The 22,400-nt window shown below is 43.9% G+C and overlaps 1 protein-coding gene across 1 annotated transcript in view; it reads left to right on the top strand.

Annotated features, from left to right (window-relative positions):
* Positions 1-22,400, top strand: part of PLG (plasminogen) — a 43,748-nt gene that overhangs the window by 15,020 nt on the left and 6,328 nt on the right. Inside the window, exons 6-16 of the mRNA XM_058735832.1 lie at positions 107-227; positions 1,694-1,812; positions 2,991-3,153; positions 3,845-3,990; positions 7,597-7,762; positions 13,319-13,500; positions 15,176-15,324; positions 16,880-16,973; positions 19,145-19,265; positions 20,658-20,732; positions 21,349-21,489. Coding sequence (XP_058591815.1) covers positions 107-227; positions 1,694-1,812; positions 2,991-3,153; positions 3,845-3,990; positions 7,597-7,762; positions 13,319-13,500; positions 15,176-15,324; positions 16,880-16,973; positions 19,145-19,265; positions 20,658-20,732; positions 21,349-21,489 — 1,477 coding nt within the window. The remainder of the gene's footprint in view (positions 1-106; positions 228-1,693; positions 1,813-2,990; positions 3,154-3,844; positions 3,991-7,596; positions 7,763-13,318; positions 13,501-15,175; positions 15,325-16,879; positions 16,974-19,144; positions 19,266-20,657; positions 20,733-21,348; positions 21,490-22,400) is intronic.

The raw sequence follows: 22,400 nt of genomic DNA, 5'->3' as shown, positions 1-22,400 counted from the left end.
AAAAAGTAGCAAGTGGTATTTGAGGCATTGCTACTTTTTACTCTTTTTTGATTCCTCCATTTCCGTTTCTTCCTTCATTCCTTTCCTCCTTCTCCATTCTGCCCAGATGAATGTATGCACTGCAGTGGAGAAAACTATGAGGGCAAAATTTCCAAGACCATCTCTGGAATCGAATGCCAGTCCTGGAACTCTCAAACCCCACATGCTCACGGATATATTCCTTCCAAGTAAGTCTTACTGGAAAAGCAATTAGACGTTTACAACTCTACACCTCTAGGGAGCGTTTAATGTTATTTAGATGTTTTTGCATGCCTCAGGAAGAGAACACATCTGATGTTTTGAATTTGAAAGTGTGTATCCTCCCGCACCATTGCAACTGAGGTATAATTTCTTGCTACTCAAAATGTGGGGCAGAGAGGAGTGATATCATCTGAGAGTTGGTTGGAAATGGAGAATCTCTGACCCTCTGAATCTGAATTTGCATTAGAACCAGATTCCTGGCTGATTCATACGCACATTGAATTGTGAGAAATACAGATACATCTCACTTGTGTAATTTCCAAGTATTTCCCTCCTCTCTTTATTCCTTTCCTTTTCCTTTATACTGATGAGATTCAAGGCTTCCTAATGTATGATCTACGGACGGGTCTTAGGGATTGTGAATCCCCCATCGTTTTATGTGTATTTATATCAGTGCATTTTTCCGGGGTGAGGATTTTCAACTTCCACCAGAGTTTCAAAGGGGATCATGAATTTATAATAGGAATAAGAATCCATGATCTGGAAAGTAATGACGATTCCTAGAGTAAGGTTTTCTGGGTCTTCCTTCTCACACTAATTGTACTGGAAAATGCCTCGTAATGGGCCTTATAAAACTCATAGGAAATGGGACTAAGCCACAGATTTCACTGTGGCTCACAACTCCCCTGAATTTCTATACATCCCATTCCACAGGGCTCGCTTGAAACACAGCCGTTGTCATTTGCCTTCAAAGGAGAAATACGGGAAAGGCCTCAAGGCCCAGACTGGATAAATTCACTTTCCAGAGACTAGAAGAGGCTTGTTTAAGCCACTGCTGGTTGTTCTCTACCTCCTGACTGAATATTCACAGCTTCAGACAGGGACGTGAAATAAGCCCAAATGGCCACAGGCTTGCCGTACATCTCATAGTCTCCATCACTAGGTCCCTGCTGAGGTCCCTGGGGCACTATTTGGCCAAGTGCTTCCGGAGTATACCTTCTCCCTTCCAGTTTCTCTATAAGCTTAAAAGCTAACAGGACCAGAACCTGGTAGACCAGAAGGACCATTCCTTTAAGTTATGAAGATGCCAACTTCTTGACTATACAGTGTCTTAGATGACCATCCCTGGTCAGTGAGTTCTTTGTATTTTAAAATGGCTATCATTTGCAGCTGAATAGCTGGAGTTTGCCTACATTAATTTTCCAGATGGCCCAAATGATGAAGGCCTGTGATTTTTGCATATATACACTGTTAGAAAAACAGCCCTTGGAATAGTGAGCTAATCTTTCTAATGAGATAGTTACCTCTTTGAGGACAGCTCTCATCCAGTCATTTCCTTGGGTGCCTGACTGTGCCTAGCACACAGCAGATGCTCAATATTTGCTCATTTGAAGTGATTCTCACCCATAAATGTAAATGCTCGGTGCTATTAAAATCCTTCTTACCCCTTCAGATTTCCAAACAAGAACCTGAAGATGAATTACTGCCGTAACCCTGATGGGGAGCCCCGCCCGTGGTGCTTCACCACAGATCCCAACAAACGCTGGGAATTCTGTGACATCCCGCGCTGTAGTAAGTATGGCTCCTGCCCAGTCCTCAGGGATCGTCACCTGTTATGCCCTGGATATAGAAACAAACAAACAAAACAAAACAAGCAAACAACAACAAACAAACAAACAAACAAACAAAAACAAACAGAAACCTTGCATCAGGCTCGAGCGCTGTGCCTAAAACGTGCCTTATAGGTCCCGTGGGATATAACTGCTCTTTTAAAACAATTTATTGATGACTGTAGGTAATTGATCAGAGCTTCTACTGATTATGTTTTCGTTGTTGTTTTTCTTGCCTCTTCCAAGTACAGTTCAATGTAGGTTTGGGGGAAGTATCTCTGCTATCCTACTTTTCTCTAGTACACAAGGGCAACAGACCCATGCTTTCTGATACATGGATTTCAAATCAATCCGGGTTCCTCGTGACTGTTGCTTTGTAAACAAAGCGATCTCTCTGGATGTGCAGTTTTTCAGTAAGCCAGACTTGTGAGAGAGCAGCAGAAAGATAGTGTTCAGGGGAAGACTTGGCAGGAATGACTTGGAAGAAACAATTTTATGTTTTCCTTCTGTGAGAACCTGTAACAGAGGACTAAACATTTAGACAAGGACAGTCATCAAAGGCTAAAAAAGATGCAGGAGACCTTGATGGTGGCTTCCTGTTCTTTGATGTCACAATCGTGCTTTGGGACTCTGAAGGTTATCAGGTGCTCCCCTTTATGAATATCAATTATTTTGTCATCTTTTTTTTTCCTCTCAAGAATTTCTTGACTTCTGTATGCATACGCTTTTCCTTGGAGGTAATTTTTGCCTTCTTTCAGTGGGCTCCTTGTTGTTCGGCTTTATGGAATGCTGGGTGTTCTCCAGTTATGTTTACTCAGTGAATAATTTGTTCATTGCAAAGGAAGTTGTATCATTGGCATATGTGACTCTTACCATGAATGATGAACTGAGCAGAGAAAATATAGAAAGAAGCATCCACTTCAAGGGTCTTGTCTTGGGAAGAGTTCCTCATTAGATGATCTAATAAACTCTACCAAGTCAACTTCTTTTGAAAATGATGGACAATTTTCAAATGCCAGATTCCAGGAGAGGATGAGCCAAAGACAGGCTGATTCTCCCTGTCTCCATCCCTCCTACAATATCCATCTGTGCAGTCTTTATTTTTAAAATACTCATAGTAATTTATTACCTCCATTCAAGCAACACCACCCCCAACTTCTGGTCCAACGTATGAGTGTCTGAAAGGCAAAGGTGAAAACTACCGAGGGAAGGTGTCCCTCACCGTATCTGGACATACTTGTCAGCGCTGGAGCGAACAGACCCCTCACAAGCACAACAGGACCCCTGAAAACTTCCCTTGCAAGTAAGTCCGCCTCTGGTCTCAATCCCTGTCTGCTGAATGGAATGTGAAATCCCACTGACTTGGCCTTGGCTTTGTTACTAGAGGAACCAACATTAAAGCATTCTCGAATGAGAACTGGCCAAGTCATACACAAGGAAGTGAAATTTCACATTGCCTTTCTTCTAACGCTCGTTCTTTAAGTGTGGTTCCCCAGACCAGCAGCACTGGCATCATCAGAATTTGTTCCAAATGCAGATTCTTGAGCCCTGTCCAGATCCACTAGATCAGAAACTCAGAAGTGGGTCCCGACAATGTATTTTGGAAAGCTCTCCACTAAATGCACAGTAAGGTTTGAGAACACTTAAATTTTACAGCTATGATGTATCCTTCTTGAGGCAGAAACGGTCTGGAAAATACCCACTGTGTTTTCCACATTGAGCATAGCACCCAGCCCACAGCAAAAGACCTATTTTGCTTCACTATCCACAGTTGAGGCATATAGTCCCATCATTTGCCAGTGAGAAGCATCGGTGCCATAATTCTGTGGATCCTGCGGAATCCCTCTGTGCTTAAGTTTCCGCCTGTTACTTGATTTGTGTCATTCTGGAGAATTAGCTGGGTGCATCCCCGATATCACCATCAACAAGCATGCATGCACCATTATTTATTGAGCCTTTTTGAAAACCTGGATTCCCAATCACTTCTTTTTCAGAAATTTGGATGAAAACTACTGTCGCAACCCTGATGGAGAAACAACTCCGTGGTGCTATACGACCAACAGCGAAGTGAGGTGGGAATACTGTCAGATCCCGTCCTGTGAGTCCTCGCCACTGTCCTCAGAACATTTGGACACCGCAGGTAAGGAAGGGGAATGAGAGCTTACCGAGGGCCCCGAGGCATTCTGGGTTTTTCCACTTCAGTGGTGCCACAGGACACAGTAGCTTTGTTTATAGTTTCCTTCTGCTCTGTTCAGAGAGCATGCTGTATGATTTCAATGATTTTGAATTTGTTGAGGCTTGTTTTAAGGTCGAGAATATGCTTGTCTTGGTGAATGTGCCCCGTGCTCTTGAAAAGCAGTTAGCTCTGCTGTTGTCGGGTAGTGTTCTACGAAGGCCAGTTAGGACGGGTGGGTTAGTGTTGTTTCGCTCTTCTGAATCCTTCCTGATATTTGTTTTTATCTCTGTTCTATAGATTTCTGAGAGATGAATGGTGATGTCTCCAACTTGAGCTATGGATTCGTCCATATCTTCTTGGTCTTGCGTTTGCTTTATCCATTCTGGAACTCTTTGTTAGGCATATATACATTTAGGATTGTTATGTCTTCTTGAAGAAATGACCCATTCATCATTATGTAATGCCTCCCCTTATCTTTGGAAAGACTGCCCGCTTCAGTCTGCTTTCACTTGTAGGAATACAGCCCTTACAGCTCCATTTTCACTATTGTTTGTATGATACCTCTTTTCTCTCAGCCTTTTAACTGAGATGTTTAGCATTTGCATTTAATGTAATTGCTTTATTTTTATTCTTATTTATTTTTAATTTTTTAAATGTTTTATTTGCTTTTGAGAGAGAGAGAGAGAGAGAGAGAGAGAGAGATCAGGGGAAGGGCAGAGAGAGAGGGAGACACAGAATCTGAGGCAGGCTCCAGGCTCCGAGCTGTCAGCCCAGAGCCTGACACAGGGCTCGGACTTATGAACCGTGAGATCATGACCTGAGCCGAAGTCGGACGCTTCACCAACCGAGCCACCCAGGTGCCCCTAATATAATTGTTAATATGGTTGGATTTAAAAGTTGTTTCTACTTGTCCTGTTTGATTTTTGTTATTTTTTTCAATCTTCCTCTGCCTCTGTGTTCACTCAATATTTTTGATTCTCTTTTATCACCGCTATGTGCTTATTAGTTAAACCAATTTTAATGTTTTTACTATTTTTTTCCAATTTCTACAATGTCCATCTCTAACTGATCACATTCCACCTTCAAATGATATTAGTCTCCTATATTTGAAATGCAAGAATCTTAGAACACTGTATTTCCACTTCCTCCCTGCAGTGTCGTGCTACTGTTCCCAAAGGGCTTACTTCTACTATGTTATAAATCTCACAATATATTGATACTATTTTTGCCCGAATAGTCACCTTTCAAAGTGATTATAAATTAAAGTGCTTATGTTCTTCATTTCTTTTTGAAGATTCAAATTTCTATCTGGTATCATATTTCTTCTGTAAAAAAAAACTTAACCTTTAACATTTTTTGTAGTACAGATCTGCTGCTAATGAAGTCTTTCAGCTTTTGTATGTCTTAAAAAGTCTCCATTTTGCCTTCAGTTGAAAAAATAATTTTGTTGGGTGTAGAATTCTAGGCTAATTTTTTTTTCTTTCACTACTTTCATGATATTCTGTTTAGAATAGCTTCTGACCAGAAATCTTATCTTTGTTCCTAAGTATTTCATACTTCCTTTTTCTCTGGCTGCCTTCAAGATTTTGTCTCATCTTTGGTTTTCAGCAGTTTCATTGTGGTATGTCCACATGTGTTGTCCATTTATTTACATCTTGTATCTATCCTGCTTGAGGTTCTCTGAGCTTCCTGTATGTGTGGATTGATGATTTTCGTCACTCTTATAAAATTCTCAGACATTATTATGAAAATATTTTTTTCCTGCTCTCTCTCTTTCTGTTTTCCTTTTTTAGACTCTAATTACCCTTTCATATTACCTCATACCTCTTATATATTCTTCTTTTCCCTTCCACTTTTTTCCTCTCTTTGTGTGTCAGTTTAGACGATTTCTTTTTTTTAAGTTTTAATTTATGTATTTGAGGGAGAATGACTGGGGGAGGGGCAGAGAGAGAGAAGGAGGACAGAGGATCTGAAGTGGGCTCTGTGCTCACAGCAGTGAGCCTGATGTGAGGCTCAAACTCGTGAACTGTGAGATGATGATCTGAGCCCAAGTGAGACACTTAACCATCTGAACCACCAGGAGCCCCAGTTTAGATCATTTCTATTAACCTATTTTCAAGTTCTCTGATTCTCTTTTCAGTTGTGTCTAGTCTGCAGATCAGCCCATCAAAGGAATTCTTCGTCTCTAATAATCATGTTTTTTAAATTTCTATCATTTGCATTTTATCCTTTCTATCTCTGCTGAAATTCTTCACCTATTCATATATCTCGTTCACCTTTCCTATGAGATACTTTAGCATATTCATCATAGCTACCTCACAATCTCTGATAGTCTGCTCTGGTCATCTCTGAGTCTGGCTCTATTAATTTCTTTATTACTGGCTTTTTTAGTGTGCCTTGTTATTTTTTATCAAATGTGGGACACTATGTGTAGAAGAATAGTAGCGATGGCAGTAAATAGTACTTACACTTTGAAATGGACACCCTCCTTCTGTAAGCATCTTGTGTGGGTAACTGAGTCAATCTAATCAGAAGATGAACAGAATTTGAGTTGTCGTTGCTGCTTTTGCTTTAAGCAGGTTTCACATTCCTCATATCCCCTTCACATTCCTTCACATTCCTTACAGTAAAGTTTGGGGGTGCTCAAGAGTTTTCTTAGGATTCCTAATCCGGTCTTAGTTTTTAGCAGTCACTACATGCTTGCATCACAGAGGGCTCTTGCTCTAAACCTGCTTTTAGTGACAGACTGCTATTTCTTGTTACTCAATGCTAAGCTTTTGGTGGAGGTAAGCATTCTCTACCTTCCTGATCTACCCTCACTCTTAGATGGACTCTGTGCACTTGGGCTTTAAACGTAGTGTTTTCTTAATGTTCTTGCTCCTTCTTTCCATGGAACTAAATTCCAACTTGTATCTGTGGTGGATCTTAAGTGGAAGAGTACCAGACTTCTGCTCTGAGTCAATGAAGGATTCTGAGCACCGGAGAATTCCCTGTCCCTTTTCCAGGGGAATAGATCTTTGCCTCTATCCCTCCCTGAGAAACAATGGACATTTTGCCTGCACTCTTGGGTGCAGAACTATTTCCTGCCCCATCTCCCATCAGATTAAGGCTTTGGCTTTGTATAAGCAAAAGGCCTGGGGAAACACACACACACACACACACACACACACACACACACACACACAAGGATTTCATTTCTGCCCCCACTGGAAGCCAATCATCATGTGCAGCTTACACTATTGAATGTGCCTCTGGGCTCCTACCCATCTATTCTCATGAGCACCCAGTGGACATCCAAGAAAAAGAACTTGCACATGAGTGCAGTTTCCAATTAAAGTACTCTGACCCATTTGTTTTTTCCTGAATTTTAAATTAAGTCTTTACAAAAGAAAGTACGTGATTAAAATTCTACAGTGTGATGGACCTATTGTTTTCTTTACAAGTCCATCTGACTGCCAGTATGGAAAAGAAAGCAAAGCTAATTCCAAGAGACTACTGTTCTGTTTGCGTCATAAATTGCTTCACATATCTCTGTTCTAGTCATTACTTAGTTGGTTTCTTCTATTTCAGTTTCACTACCACCTGAACAAACTCCTGTGGTCCAGGAGTGCTACCAAGGCAATGGACAGAGTTATCGAGGCACATCATCTACTACCATCACAGGAAAGAAGTGTCAACCTTGGTCATCTATGGTACCACACCGACATGTGAAGACCCCAGAACGCTACCCAGACGCGTATGTCTTGAATTTTAACCACGAGGGGAACGATAGCCAAACTAAATTTCTGTTAGGAGGTCCGTGCTTTAAGCTAACTTCTTAGAACCAAATTTCTCTTTCACACCCTGGCTCCAGAACGTGAGGCAAAATGTCTTAGGCACCTCACCTTTGAGCAAAAGCTCTGGAAGTAGAGACGTTAGAAACTGGCTATCTTTCCTGAGTAGTTTTGTGAAAGAAAAGGAAGATATATAGAGGTGTTACAGTCACACCAGCAGAAAGCTCAAGAGAGCACATGACCAAAAACTTAGAAACAGAACCATTCTATAACCCCTGCTAAAGATCAATGAAATCTTTCAACTGTGGAGTTTTATCATTCCAAACTGCAACCTCTGAAGTGGACTTTGTGTTTATCACTGGATCACAAACATATATATATATTCAAGTATATATAACATGTAATATATATCACTTAAGTTGTACTGACACTTGGCTCCTGAGCACAAGTGGTCTGCAGGGATAGGAGTTGCCAGGACATGAAGAGCGAAAGCAGAAGGGCAGATGAAAGTCAGGAAGTATACAGATACCAATAAGCAAAACAGGTAGAAGGACAAAAACAAGCATTTATGCTGTAAATGTTTAGAAAATGTAAGGAAAAACTATTTTCACATGATGGACAAAAGGTGTCACAGGACTGAGAACTTTTAGAAAGGGAAATAAATTAGTAGGTAGTAAGTTAGTTATAGGATTACTGAAGCTGCAGGGATTTCGTAGGCTGGGGAATGATGAGGAAGGATCCACGAAGAGAAGGAGCTGAAAGAATATGCATAGATCTCCTTAAATCTTTGGCTGAATAAAAAGCTGCCCCTGCACAGGGAAAGATTCCACAAAGTTTGCAGGACAAAGAACAACTACTGAAGAAAGAACAACTACCAGGGAGTGGTGAGATAAATCACACAGCATTGGGAGATTCTGTGTTCAGAGATTTGAGATCCTGACTAGCCAGAGAGGGGAGACCTCATGGGACACCGTGAACATTTAGTCAAGACTATAGAAAAGTCACACTTTAGGAGTAGACTTAGTGTATTCCTAAAATAAAGGCTATTCTAGAAACACCCAGCAAAGCCTAAAAGCAATCTTAAAAGGATCAAAATAATCTCTATGTAATTAACTACTTGCCACAAGTAAACTCAACTCTCTTCAGAAGAAAACAACCAAATCCAGTCACTCAGTAATGTGGCATCCAATAATGTCTGGCATAAATTTAAAAATTACCAGACAGGCAAAGATCATTAAATGTAATCCAGAGCCAAGAGAAAAATCAGTCAATACAAGCAGACCCAGAAATAGATAGAACTGATGGAATCAGCAGACAGAAATTTTAAAAAGATATTATAATTGTGTTTAAGAATTTAAAGGAAAGTATGACTATAAAAGAGAAAAGTAGATATTCTAAAGATAAAGCAAAACTATAAAAGAACCAAATGGAAAAGGCAGGATTAAAAAATATGTATACATCAAATGAAAAGTACAGTGGATGACCTTACCATCAGGTTAGACATTACAGAAGAAAGTGTTAGCTTGAAAACAATGCAGTAGAAGCTATACACCCTGAAGCACAAAGTCAAAAAAAAAAAAAAAAAAAAAAGACTGAAAGAAAATAAAGGAAATAAGGATCTCTAGAAAAATATCAAAAGTTCCAATATATGTGTAAATCAAGTCCCAGAAAGAGAGGAAAGAGATATTGAAACCGAAAAATACTTGAAGTTATGATGGCTGAAATTTTTCCAAATATGAAGAAAATTATAAACTCATAGGTTTAAGAAGCTCAATGAATCATAAGTAGAATTTCAAAATTTTATCAAGTATTTAAGGAGAAAATACGGATCCTTTATCATCTCTTACAGAAAACAGTGGAGGAGGGAATACTTATCAATTCAATTTGTGAGGCCCAAAAAACTGAGATACAAAAAGTAGACAAGAATATTGCTAGAAACTACAGAACATGATCTGTTGTGAACATAGACAAAAGACTTAACAAAAAATTAGTAATTTGAGTGCAGGATTGGTTTAACATTTGCAAACAACCAAACGAATCCAACGTGTCAACAGAATAAAAGTGATATATCATATGATGTTATCAATAGATGTAGAACAAAATTAGACAAAATTTAACATTCATATGATAAAAAAAGTTTTAGCAAACTGAGAATAGAAGGAAATGTCCTCAATTTGATCAAGGCCATCTACAAAAAACCTCCAGCTAATATATTAATGGGTAAAGATTAATGCTCTCTCTATAAGACTGGGGACAAGAAGAGGAAATAAAGAGGCTAAAGTTTAGAAAGGAATCAGTAAACCTATCTTTATTCACAGAAAACTTGATTAATAATACAGAGTCCTAAGGACAAAAATAAGTGAGCTTTTCAAAGTCGAAATATACAAAAGTATATACAATATCAATATTCAAAGAATCCATTGTATTTCTATACACCAGAAATAGCCAATTGGAAAAGAAAGATTTTAAAACAATGTCACTGACGATGGCATCAAAAACAAAATATTTAATGATAAATTTAACAAAGTGTGTACAAGAACTACATACTGCTTACTACAAAATGTTGAGAAAAATTTAAAAGATCTAAATATAGATATACTATGTTATGGATTACAAGAGTCAGTATCAATTCTCACCAAACTGATCTTTGGATTCAACCTACATTCAAGCAAAATTCCTGCAGCTTTTTTTTTTTTTGAAAAAGAGACAAAATCTGTAGGCAAGGGACCTAGAATCAGCAAAACAATCTATAGAAGAAGAACAAAGTTGGAAGACATACCCACCCTGATTTAAAGATTTACTATAAAATGCAGTAATCAAGACACAGTGGTAATGGCAGAAAGGTATACAAATAGAAAAAAGGACGGTCCAGAACCAGACCCACATACACATGGTCCATTGATTTTCGATATGACGGCAAAGCAAAGCAGTACAGAAGGGAAGTCTTTTCCAAAATCATTCTCGAACAACTGGATATCCACGTGGAAAAACAAAACCAAACAACCCAAACCTTGACTCTTCTTACCTCAAATTAGAGAAAACTCTTAGACCTGAAGGTGCAGGCTAAAACCTAAGCTGAAATATAAAGCTTCCAGAATATTTTAATATCCTTAGGGAAGGGAAAAATTTTTTTAGACAGGACCTAAAAGGCAGAATAAAAGAAAAAAGAATGTATACTTTGGACTTTAACAAAGTGAAAACTCCTGCTCACCGAAAGTCATTGTTAAAAAAAAAAAAAAAAAAGGTAAGTCACAGACTGAGAGAAAAATACTTTCAATTCATATATCTGCTGCATGGTTTATATCCAGAATATATACATATTCTTCCTACTTGCTAATACAGAAACAAACAACCTAATAAAAATGGACAGATGAGTTCATTAGGCGTTCCACAGGGAAGATACACAAACGGCCATTAAGTACCTAAAAAAAAGCTCAACATCTTAGCCATCGAGGAAATAAGAATTGTAACCACAATAACCAATGGCAGTGGCTGTTATTGAAAAGAGGAAAGACCGACAACAATCAGTGGGGCCAAGGTTGCAGAACAACTCTACCCGCCGCCCCGTGTTCTGGGTAGAGTAGGAAATGTACAATCATTTCATGTGAAATCAGTCTGATATCCACATGCATCTACCCTACAGACTTGCAGTTCTATCCCTGAATTTTTACCTAGAGGAAATAAAAACACGAGTCCACAAAAATATCTACCAGAATATTCGTATCAGAGCAACTTTATTCATAATAGCCCTGAACTGGAAGCTGCTTCAGTGCCCAGCAATAAGAAAAGGAATCAGTAATTGGTGGTATATTCATACAATGGATATCATTCAGCAATAAAAGGGAACAAGCCACCGATACTCTTAAATAGCTCAAAAAAATCATCCTGAGGAAAGAAGCCAGACACAGAAACGTACGTACCATGAGTCCGTTTTTATGAGGTTCTGGAAGAGGCAAATCTGGTTTATGGTGAGAGAAATGAATAGTATTTCCTCCCCCAAAGGGGCAGCAGAGATACATTGAACGCTGACCCCGCTTTCGGGGGGGATGGGAATCCCGTATAATCCCGTGGGTTATACACGTATATGTGGTCAACAAAACTCATCAAACTCCCTTGAAGGTCTATGCATTTCGCTCTGTATTAAGTATACCTCGATTCTAAAGAAGAAAGAGATCAGGGCCCCATTTCAAAAGGTAGAACTTTCGACACATCCAGTTGCTTGAGGGCCTCTCTGAAGGGCTTCCTCGGATTGTTGGCCAGGCTCCGTGACAGTCACTTGCCTGTAGTGTCCACAGACATAGTGCTGGATTCCCATAATTCATAGTATGTTTCAGATTTTCTCAGCAGGTTGTGGGTCTGAACTCGAAAGAGGATTGCAAAGCTGAGAAATCCCAGAGGCTGGGGCAGTTTGGTGGGGGGGGGGGGGGGGGAAGGGGGGCGGCAGGGACCACACTGCCCAGTGTTCCCAGGTTCCTCACCTGCTGTGCCTCTTTCCCAGTAGTCTCTGACTCTCCCGTAAGCCCTCAGCCCCGCTGCTGCACCCTCACATCTCCTTTCACCCCCGCTTTAGCATCGTCTGCCTCCCTCCATCCTATGTGGCTGCAGCGAGGGAGTCCCCAGTCTGCCTGCCCCCACCCCTGCATTTCCCCAGAAGGCATCCTTTAGAAACACATTCTGCCTGGGAGCTAGTTTCCCAGGCGAGCTTTTCTTAAGTCTTTCAAAGCCCAAGCCCACGAGATCTACCTGAGAGGCTATTTACAGTATTTTCATGCTAAGTGCACAGCATTTTAGCAACATGGTGAACCGGTCGATGGAGGGGGCTGGCCTGGGAGTGTGGTCACAAGTCACTCCTCAGGGGAAATATTCAGTTCCTACTTACATACCTCTGTGTATTCATAAGATAGAGATAGAGATATATTTGTATGTGCATAAGAAAAAAAATCTAAAACATCTGCTTTAAAATCAGTATTGGTTATCCCTGGGGAAATGTATATAACATTCCCAGGGAAAGGAAGACATTCAGGTACTTTCTTTTACACATTTAGGTATTATCTGTTTTTATATGACATGCATATAAACTATATTATTAAAGTAAAAATTATAAGCTATGGTTTAAAAACATCTTTTTAAGTTTATTTATTTTGAGAGAGATAGAGACGGCATGAGTGGGGAAGGGGGATAGAGAGAGAGAGTGAGAGACTCCCAAGCAGCCTCTGCCCAACACTGGGCTCGAACTCATGAAACCGCAAGAAAAGGTGACCTGAGCCAAAACCCAGAGTTGGGTGCTTAACTGACTGAGCCACCCGGGCGCCCCTATAAGCTGTGCTTTAAATGTACCCCGTTGTTTAGAAGTTGAGAACCATCTGTGCTTGTCACGATTATAATAGCAATTGGCACTGAGGTACAGGTAATGGAACGATTTCAAAGTCACTTACTATCAATCAGTCTGTTATAACAAAAGTCTGGGAGGGCCCCAGAAGATTCTCCACCTCTCACGCCCTGTATTGTGGACTCCACAGCGGCCTGACCATGAACTACTGCAGGAACCCAGACGCCGACAAGAGCCCTTGGTGTTACACCACCGACCCCAGTGTCCGCTGGGAATTCTGTAACCTGAAAAAATGTCCGGACAGAGAAGAGAGTGCCACCAAGTCCCCGACTGTTTCCCAGGTTCCGAGTGCAGAGGACCCTTCCGAGTCAGGTGAGAAGTCCGTGCCCTGACGTCCACACACTTGGGCATCGGGAGGACGCAAGGTGGGACATCTCTTGGAAGGGCTTTATTGCTACAGGCAACTGAGCCCCGGCTGATGGTCGGCCACCGGAGGCCACAGCCGCTACTGCCTGTGTGACGTGGCTGGGCCACGTTTTAAGGACTTGCAAACCAATTGGTGGTGAGGGATGGATGAAATGTGAGCCCGAGGAGACTGAGGGGTTGACCATGGCAGCACTGGCCAGGATGGAATCTGCTGGAACACTCAACGCTCACCTCCTCCATGGGGAAGTAGAAATGATTAATTCGGTTTTGAATGTACTGAGTTAGGAGGCTCGGAAGGCAGTTGGGTGAGGCTCCCTGACACAAACCTGGGAAGGTGGATATGTGGCTTGCGGGGTGCCTGGGCCCGAACACAGGGTTGTGATTGTCATCCGAGGAAAATAATCACCCTCCCCTGTGCTTCCCTGGCCCTGGGAGTGTATGTAGCTCTGAGCGCTTAGCACCTACTTCTGGGCTTGTCTCCCCTCGGCCCCAGCATGGAGACTCAGGGGTCCAGGGCCCATCTGGCAACATTTAGGTAACTCAAACACCTCCAGAGGGTAATGATTAAAACAAGAACTTGGTTGGAAGTTGAGACCCCTCTCCTTGCTGAGATGGGCTTGGTTCCTCTGAAATGCTCACCTCCCGTTCCCTTGACCAGGCTGAGCACATCTCTCTTTCCTCTCTCTCGGTGACACCCTAGGCTCTGTGCCCGTCTGCATATCCCTCCTAGATAGTACTTGAGATGACCCCCCCATGGGTCTCCCACATGCCTGACTCACCTTTGGTGTGTGGGGTAACTCCCCTCCCCTGGTCCTGGCAAACACCGAGGTTCCAGGCTTCCCAGATGGCCCCCCTTCTTGGCAGAGAAGCTAGCTGGCCCAGCTTTCGTTTTTTGTATTTTCCAAATGGCCATCAGAGCACTGGTGCCCTGGGTCCCCCTATGGCGTATGTATCATGTTCTCGGCGGGGGGGGGGGGGGGGGGGGGTCTTGTGGAAGCTCCCTTTCCCGAGGCTTGAGTTGACGATGGGCTTGAGGAAGAGGCCCCAAGTCATTTCTTTTTTTTTTTTTTTAATTTTTTTTTTATCTTTTATTTATTTTTGAGACAGAGAGAGACAGAGCACGAACAGGGGAGGGGCAGAGAGAGGGAGACACAGCCAAGTCATTTCTTTAGGAACCCTTTCACCGCAGAGGGTGGGAACTCACAGCACAGCTCCAGCCAAGATAGACTTGTTTATAAAATCCTTTTCAGTCCGCACTCTTTTTATCCACCCTTGATGAGAATGGGGTGCCCAAGGGTCGCCTGACGGCTCACAGAACTACCTGCGTCTTGTTAACCCTCCACGTGCTGAAACTCCCCTTGTTACGAAATTGACCTACTGTCCTAGCCAAAATTCCCATGCTAACATCTTGGCTTGTGATGATTTCCCAGGCAGTAGCGTTTCCAGTAACATTTTAAAGTAGTCAGCGCTCACTGGGATTGTCAGCATTCCAGGGCCCTGAGAATGTGACCGCAGGATCTGTCGTCAGAGAATCCGCGCAGGCTGTATATCTTCCTTGCCATCCCGGAACCGCGCAGGACATATCACCCCCCCCCCCCCCCCCATTTTCTTTTCCCTACAGATTGCATGTTCGGGAATGGCAAAGGATACCGGGGCAAGAGGGCAACCACCGTTTCGGGCATCCCCTGCCAGGAGTGGGGAGCCCAGGAGCCCCACAGACACGGTATTTTCACTCCTGTGACAAATCCACAGTCAGGTCTGGAAAAAAACGTAAGCCACTTTGATTTGGACTCTATTTGGCCTTCTGCTGACCGATCTTTGCAAAGAGGATTGGTCCTGTGGTACAGCAAGGCAGCTGGACAGGTCCTCGGGGGCGGCAGAGAGGATTAGGAGAGACCTCGGGAACTCAGCCTCCGTGTAACCGGCATCAGCACGTGGCAACGACCCTTTCCAAGGGCAAGCGGACCTCTGGGCTTGTGGCCACTGGGCTCAGGCCCCTCACTTCGTCTGTGACCTTTAACACTGTGGGCTGTTTGTACTTTCTCGCATTTGTCTTCTACGTTCTGGTGGTCAAGGGTGACTTTTGTGACATTTTAGTCAAATTTTTCTAGAAAAAAATGTGGATGGTCCATTAGGACTCCACGCGGTACGATTTTTCCTCGTCTCACCCACTCTGTGGGGTGGTTTATGTGGGGGGGTCTATACAGGACAGGAAAAGAAAGACATCGCCTTCCTGTGGCTTGACCCTGTTGGAATGTGCATGGTTGCCGAGAACAGTTTCTGGAACAAGAGCAGACGGGCGTCACTGGGGAGGACACCGCAGAGGTGAACCTAGGGATGAGTCAGTCGTGTCCCACGGTCCACTTTTGCTGCTGCTTGGTCTCTAAGAGGTCTGCTGACACAGGCTGCTGGAGGGCGGCCCCTTTCTATCACCTCTACCCAGGGCACCTGGGGGGCTCAGCCAGTTGAGCGTCTGACTTTGGCTCAGGTCATGATCTCACAATTCATGACTTTGAGCCCCACATCGGACCGGCTGCTGTCAGCGCAGAGCCCAAGTTGGATCCGCTATCCCCCTCTCTCTGCCCCTCCTCTGCTCATGCGTGCTCCCTCACTCTCAAAAATAAAATAAACATTAAGGAAAACCTATAGCACCTCAGGGCGCCTGGGTGGCTCAGTCGGTTAAGCGTCCGACTTCAGCTCAGGTCATGATCTCACAGTTCGTGGGTCCGAGCCCCGCGTCAGGCTCTGTGCTGACAGCTCGGAGCGTGGAGCCTGCTTCAGATTCTGTGTCTCCTTGTCACTCTCCCCTCCCCAACTTGTGCCCTATCTATGTCTCTCAAAAAATAAATAAATGTAAAAAAAAAATTTTTTTTAAAAGAGAAAAACCTATAGCACCTCTCCCTTAGCCCCTCGGGGGTTCTATCCACTCACAGGGGGCTTGACCGATGGCAAACTGAGTCAGAAGCTTTATAATATCCTAAAAAAATAACCTTGCCCCCTACTGCAAAAAACTAGGAACACTACCTTTTATCTTTTTTTTAAGCGTGTTTATTTTGAGAGAGTCAGAGAGATTGAGCGGGGGAGGGGCAGAGGGAGGGGGACTGAGGATCTGGAGTGGGCCGTGGGCTGACAGCAGAGAGCCTGAGGCGGGGCTTGAACTCTTGAGCTGATAGATCATGACCTGAAGCGAAGTTGGACGCTTAACCGACTGAGCCACCCAGGCGCCCCACTACGCAGCTTCTAACGACAGCAGTGAAATGTCTGTCTGAATACCTTCTCTGCCCTGCTGTGCCCAGCCCTCCATACACCTGCCTTTTGTTTTCAGTACTGCCGCAATCCCGATGGTGATGTCAATGGTCCTTGGTGCTACACGATGAGTCCAAGGAAACTTTTTGACTACTGTGATGTCCCTCAGTGTGGTAAGTTGCTTTCCTTTCTGGAAGATGACTTCTCGGATAAATGCAGCATCATCTCCCCGATACAGATTTGCAAAAGGAAGGCTCTGAGCTGAGTGCGTCGGGTGGGCTGCCCTCTCTTCATCCTGGGCCTCTTGAATCTGTCCTCCTGGTGGCCCCATTGGTCAGGGAGTCCCCTTCCCTGACACCTAAACAAAGTAAATACACCATCTTCGCAAAGAGCAAACTTAGAGGTGATCCGATCAGCCTCAGGATGGTCTCACTGAATTCTCCATGTCCTGCTTGGGCTGCCTGAAAAGCAAATTTAAGTCCAGTCCCCAGACAGGTGACTCTTCTCTTTCAGTGGCTGAGAAGTAAGAAAAAACATACAAACAACATGACCCAGCTAAGCATACCATGTACGTTGCAAACCTATAAACAGTCATCCTAAGAATTCAATGAGAAGTAATGTAGATTTTTACCAAGCCCCAAATCTCCTTTCTCCTCAGATTACTATTCATTACCCACACATTAGCCACATAACTTAGAGAAAGCTTGTCTGGATTCTTTCCTCATTTCCCTGAGGTTTTCCAGGGAGCCAGAAGCTTGGATCAGGGAAAGGAGAAAATTTGGAATAACAGATCCATGGGAAGGTCTGGAGAACAACGTAAGCCTCTTTGATTTGGACCCTGTGTCATTTCCTGCAGACCTGTCTTTGCACACAGAATTTGTACCGGTTACAGAAAACCAGGCTGGACCTCCCCTTTGCTCGGCTTGGTTACATGTGATTGTGTCTGATTGTGTCTGATTGTGTCTGCCTGGTGGAGGGACTAGTGCTGGGGAGGGAGAAGCTCTGACTGTGGAATCACTGAAGACCAGCGTGCAGAGGCGGTTGGGGGCCAGTCGGGAGCACAGGTGAAGAGCACGGGAGCCACTTTGCCAGGCTTTGCACCTGGGGCCCTCCTGGGTAGAGCCGCGGGGTGGAAGGAGCGGCCAGGGTGATAGGCAAGTTTGCACTCGGCTGCTGTTATTCTGCTGTCTGGATTTGGGGGGAATTTATAGCTGAATCTTCCTCGAGTGGGTGTTCTCTCTGTTCCGCAGAAGCTCTCTTGGTGGCCCCTTCATCTGAAAGTCTCTGAATGGGGTTACTGCCTTCCCTTCAGCGGGTCACTCCTGATCAGCCCTGCCCCTTCTGGAATACCTGGCCACCTCTTACGGCCCAGGCTCTCCATGCTGGACAGGCCGCTTGCTTGGCAGGATGGCCTTTAAGTTGTCTTATCAGCATGACATTCCTGTCATGGGCTTCACAGCTGTGCCTGGGATGATGCTCCTCAATGCCCATGGAGGAGAAGTACAGTAACTTCACAGGTGCAGCCCTAGGCCACCACCAGATGCTCTGGTCTTTTGGAGGCTAGAGCTGTTTTAGGCATTAGTGGGTGGTACCAAGGAAGGAGCACTACCCTTATTGCCTAGGGGGAAAGGTAGGAGGGAAATAGAGAATAGGGCAAGTGGCTGTAAGTCATCCCCAGGGCATTGGGTTAGTCTTTGGAAGCTTCTGGAAGCCCTGTCCCGAGGTTGGCTGAGAGATGTTTAGGACAGTTATCTTTGTTACATACAACTATACACACACACAGACACACACATGGGTACGTGTATGTACACAGAGTTTCACATCAAAAAAATACCCATCGTGCCTTTCAATGGACATGACAACTATGGTTTTCAGTAAACTATGTGGTTCAGATGGCACAGAAGAAGAAGAAGAAGAAGAAGAAGAAGAAGAAGAAGGAGGAGACAGAGAAGGAGACAGAGGAAGAAGAAGAGGGAGATGATGATGGAGAGGAGAACCTAGATAAATCACATCAAGTCAGAATAACATTTGTGTCATGGCGCCCTCAGCAAACTCTCACTGTAACACCTAGCTCTGCTTAATCCCTCCCCGCAAAACAATACAAGAGCACTTACATTTTCCTGAAAGGAGAAGGTTCTGTGTTGTCTACTGCCACTTTTGAAATCAAAGGGAAAAAAATATCCCAAAAGATGCTTATGACCTTGCTGTTCAGTTTGGCCTTCGAGATGTCAAAACCTTCGTGCTTTGGTCATGACCCATTGATCTCTCTGGAGTTGTGTGACACAATGGCTACCTTTCATTTCGCTTCTTTAAATGTGACTCTCTTCTCCACTTTGTGCCACAGTGTCCGCTTCATTTGATTGTGGGAAGCCCCAGGTGGAGCCGAAGAAATGTCCTGGAAGGGTTGTAGGTGGATGTGTGGCCAACCCACATTCTTGGCCCTGGCAAGTCAGTCTTAGAACAAGGTAACGGCATTTCCAGAAACGATTAGTTCCATTCTTCTATGTAAGCCCTGCAAAACCTTTCTCATTTCACACTGAATCCACAGAGCTTATCAGTACCTGCCTCTATATTCTTAGGAGGAAGGAAAACTACGAAAATAAAATTATATTTTTCTAGGTTCTCTACTTTGAAAATAGCCAGAATTGGAATATTTTCCTTGATCTGGGCATCTATCATCAAACTCTGCGGACGTAGTAATTTATACCAAATTCCGATATTTCTGGCAAAGTATTGGAGATGCCTGGAGGGTTTTTATCAATGTCTGTTGTCTCTTTGGAAGACAAAGGGCAGGGGGTATTTTTAGAAATGTGTTACGTTGAGGGAGGCATGGGCAAAGTTATCTATAATCTTTGACCGATAGCCTTTTTTTTTTTTTTACACTTTTGTGAATTCTTGAATTTAATCAAAGGGTGCTCAGCCATTCATTCACAAGCACACCCCATGTCTTCACTCTCAGATAGTTCAGGAGCACCATAATTCAAGAGTGATCAGTTCTGGTCCTATGGAACCCAGAAGGTTTGGGTGACGGTTTCAGTGGCATGGGCTTTTAATAAGTTCGATTTTCCTGGATGCCTCTTGTAAAGCGCACGTGTGAAACAGGCTGATCTGTTTTCTGTGTTGCTCTGTCATCTTGTTTCAACACCAGGGCAACACTTCTGCATTCGGTTGTTGTTCTCGATTGCCTTCCTTCCCTATACTTGGGAGATGCCACCACTAACCTCGACTTCAGTGTATTTCATTCTTTTGCTGAGTTGGCTTTTCTTCTCTTCACCTTATCATTTATTAACTCCTTGCTATGCAAACCCTCACCTTTCACACATTTCAAGTTCTTTCTTTCCCCAACCGTGCTGTGGTCTATTTCCTGACTGATTATTCGGGCACTTACAATCTGTATCCCTTTCATTACGATGGAGTGGCTGACACCCAAAGGGTACATATGAGCAGATTCCCAACAAATCACAGCTATTCGGGGTCAGATTTGGTTCAGGCCTTGCATAGGTCTTGCCATAAAGAAATAAAAGAGGCCTCAAGGGTAGGACCTTTGGCCGGTCACTCCTGTTGGAATCCGGGGCCAACGAGTCTAAGCCACGGGTGTTGCAGCCCCATGGCTTTGCTCTCCTGTGGACCGGTTGTGCCTGGGTCTTCCCCTGCCAGCTAAAGTGTGGTGAGGATGAGACCTTCTGGAAAATATGCTACTGAAGCACAACTCAAAGTTCTTGCCATCCCGATGATAGGCTGGTAGCCTTTTCCTATGGGAGCATCAACTTTGTTAAAATTGAGTGAATACTTCTTTCGGGCTTTCTGTAGAACATATCACCTGATTTGAACTAAAATTCTGGCAATTTTCCTTATAGATTTGGAAAGCACTTCTGTGGAGGGACTTTAATAGCCCCAGAGTGGGTGTTGACAGCTGCCCACTGCTTGGAGAGGTATGTCTGGGGAACATGAAGACTTGTCTTAAAAACTCTCTGCCTCTCTCCCCTTCTCCTTTCCTGATTTCCTCCCTCCTTTCTTTCTCTCTCTGCCCCTTCTTTTCTCCCTCTCTCCCTCCTTTCTTTCCTCCTTTCCTCCCTCTTTTCTCCATCCCTCCTTTTCTCCTTCCTTCCTTCCTTCCTTCCTTCCTTCCTTCCTTCCTTCCTTCTTTTTATGGCAGTGACACTAGGGACCAGGGAATGGATGTGAAGTTTGAATCAGAATTTCCAGGGCCACTGGATGAGAGAGAAGGGGAATATTTCTAGGGAGGGTGGGTATGTAGGCCTGGGTCCATGGTAGAACAGACCTCCTCACTGTGACAGACACGGGTCCTCCCAGGTTCTCCCGACATGGGTATCTGTCCATTCTTCTTCTGTGGTCAGGCCAAAAGCAGCTCGAGAACATTCCTTAGTGACCAGATTCAAGTAAACGGTGAGCTTCCTCTCTTGCCACTTGGAGGTCGCTGACTGTGGGTAGCGAGGTGGGGAGAAGACGCCATGTTTATGACTCAGAAGGCCACCTGATGAAGGGGCTGGCACATGACTTTGCTCCAAATGTCACCACCTTTCCTAGATCCTCAAGGCCTGCAGCGTATAAGGTCATCCTGGGCGCACACCGAGAAATAAATCTTGAAACGGATATTCAGGACATAGAGGTATCCAAGCTGTTCTTGGAGCCCACACGTGCAGATATCGCCTTGCTGAAGCTAAGCAGGTACTAACTCACCCTTGGTTTTCACCCCAAGATCAGGGATAACATTTGTTTATGCCCGGGTTTCATGAGCATAACAGAGTTGTGCGTATGTGTGTGTGTGTGGTGGGGGGAGACACCGTCTAGGACATGAAAGACGCAAAGGCTTTGGGGAACAGAGAAAACCTGGGTTCGGTCCCATTCTGCCACACATTAGCTGTGCTCTTGAAAAAAGGCATCAGACAGATATCACAGGATTTCACTCGTAGGTGGAATTTGAGAAACTTAACAGATGATCACGGGGAAGGGGAAATAAGAAAAACAGAGAGGGAGGCAAACTCTAAGAGGCTCTTAAATACAGAGAACAAACTGAGGGTTGATGGGGGGTGGGAGGAAGGGAAAATGGGTGATGGGCATTGAGGAGGGCACTTGTTGGGATGAGCACTGGGTGTTGGATGTAAGTGATAAATCACAGGAATCTACTCCTGAAACCAAGACTACACTGTATGTTAACTAACTTGAGACTAATCATTAAAAAGAGGCACCAAGATTCGGTTTCCTTGTGTGGAAAAGGAGTGAGTTGAAATACGAAGTGCATGAAGCTCTCACTTAACCTTGGCCAATCAGCTAACATACATCCATAATCAGAGAAGTATTCAGTTCTTCCAGGTTGACCGTTCTCCTCTCAAAACAATAATTGTTTGGGGGAAACCAAACAAAATTACATGTTTCAAAGCACTTCAAAAGCTACAATATAGGGGCGCCTAGATGGCTCAGTGGGTTGAGCATCCGACTTTGGCTCAGGTCGTGATCTCGCAGTTTGTGAGTTCGAGCCCACGTGTCGCTCACTGCTATCCGTGTGGAGCCCACTTCAGATCCCCTGTCTCCCTCTCTCTGCCCCGCCCCCGCTTGGGCTCTCCCCCGCCCCAAGTAAA

The sequence above is a fragment of the Neofelis nebulosa genome, chromosome 6, assembly GCF_028018385.1.
Source record: "Neofelis nebulosa isolate mNeoNeb1 chromosome 6, mNeoNeb1.pri, whole genome shotgun sequence".
NCBI lineage: Eukaryota > Metazoa > Chordata > Mammalia > Carnivora > Felidae > Neofelis > Neofelis nebulosa.
This window is presented reverse-complemented; position numbering and strand designations above follow the sequence as displayed.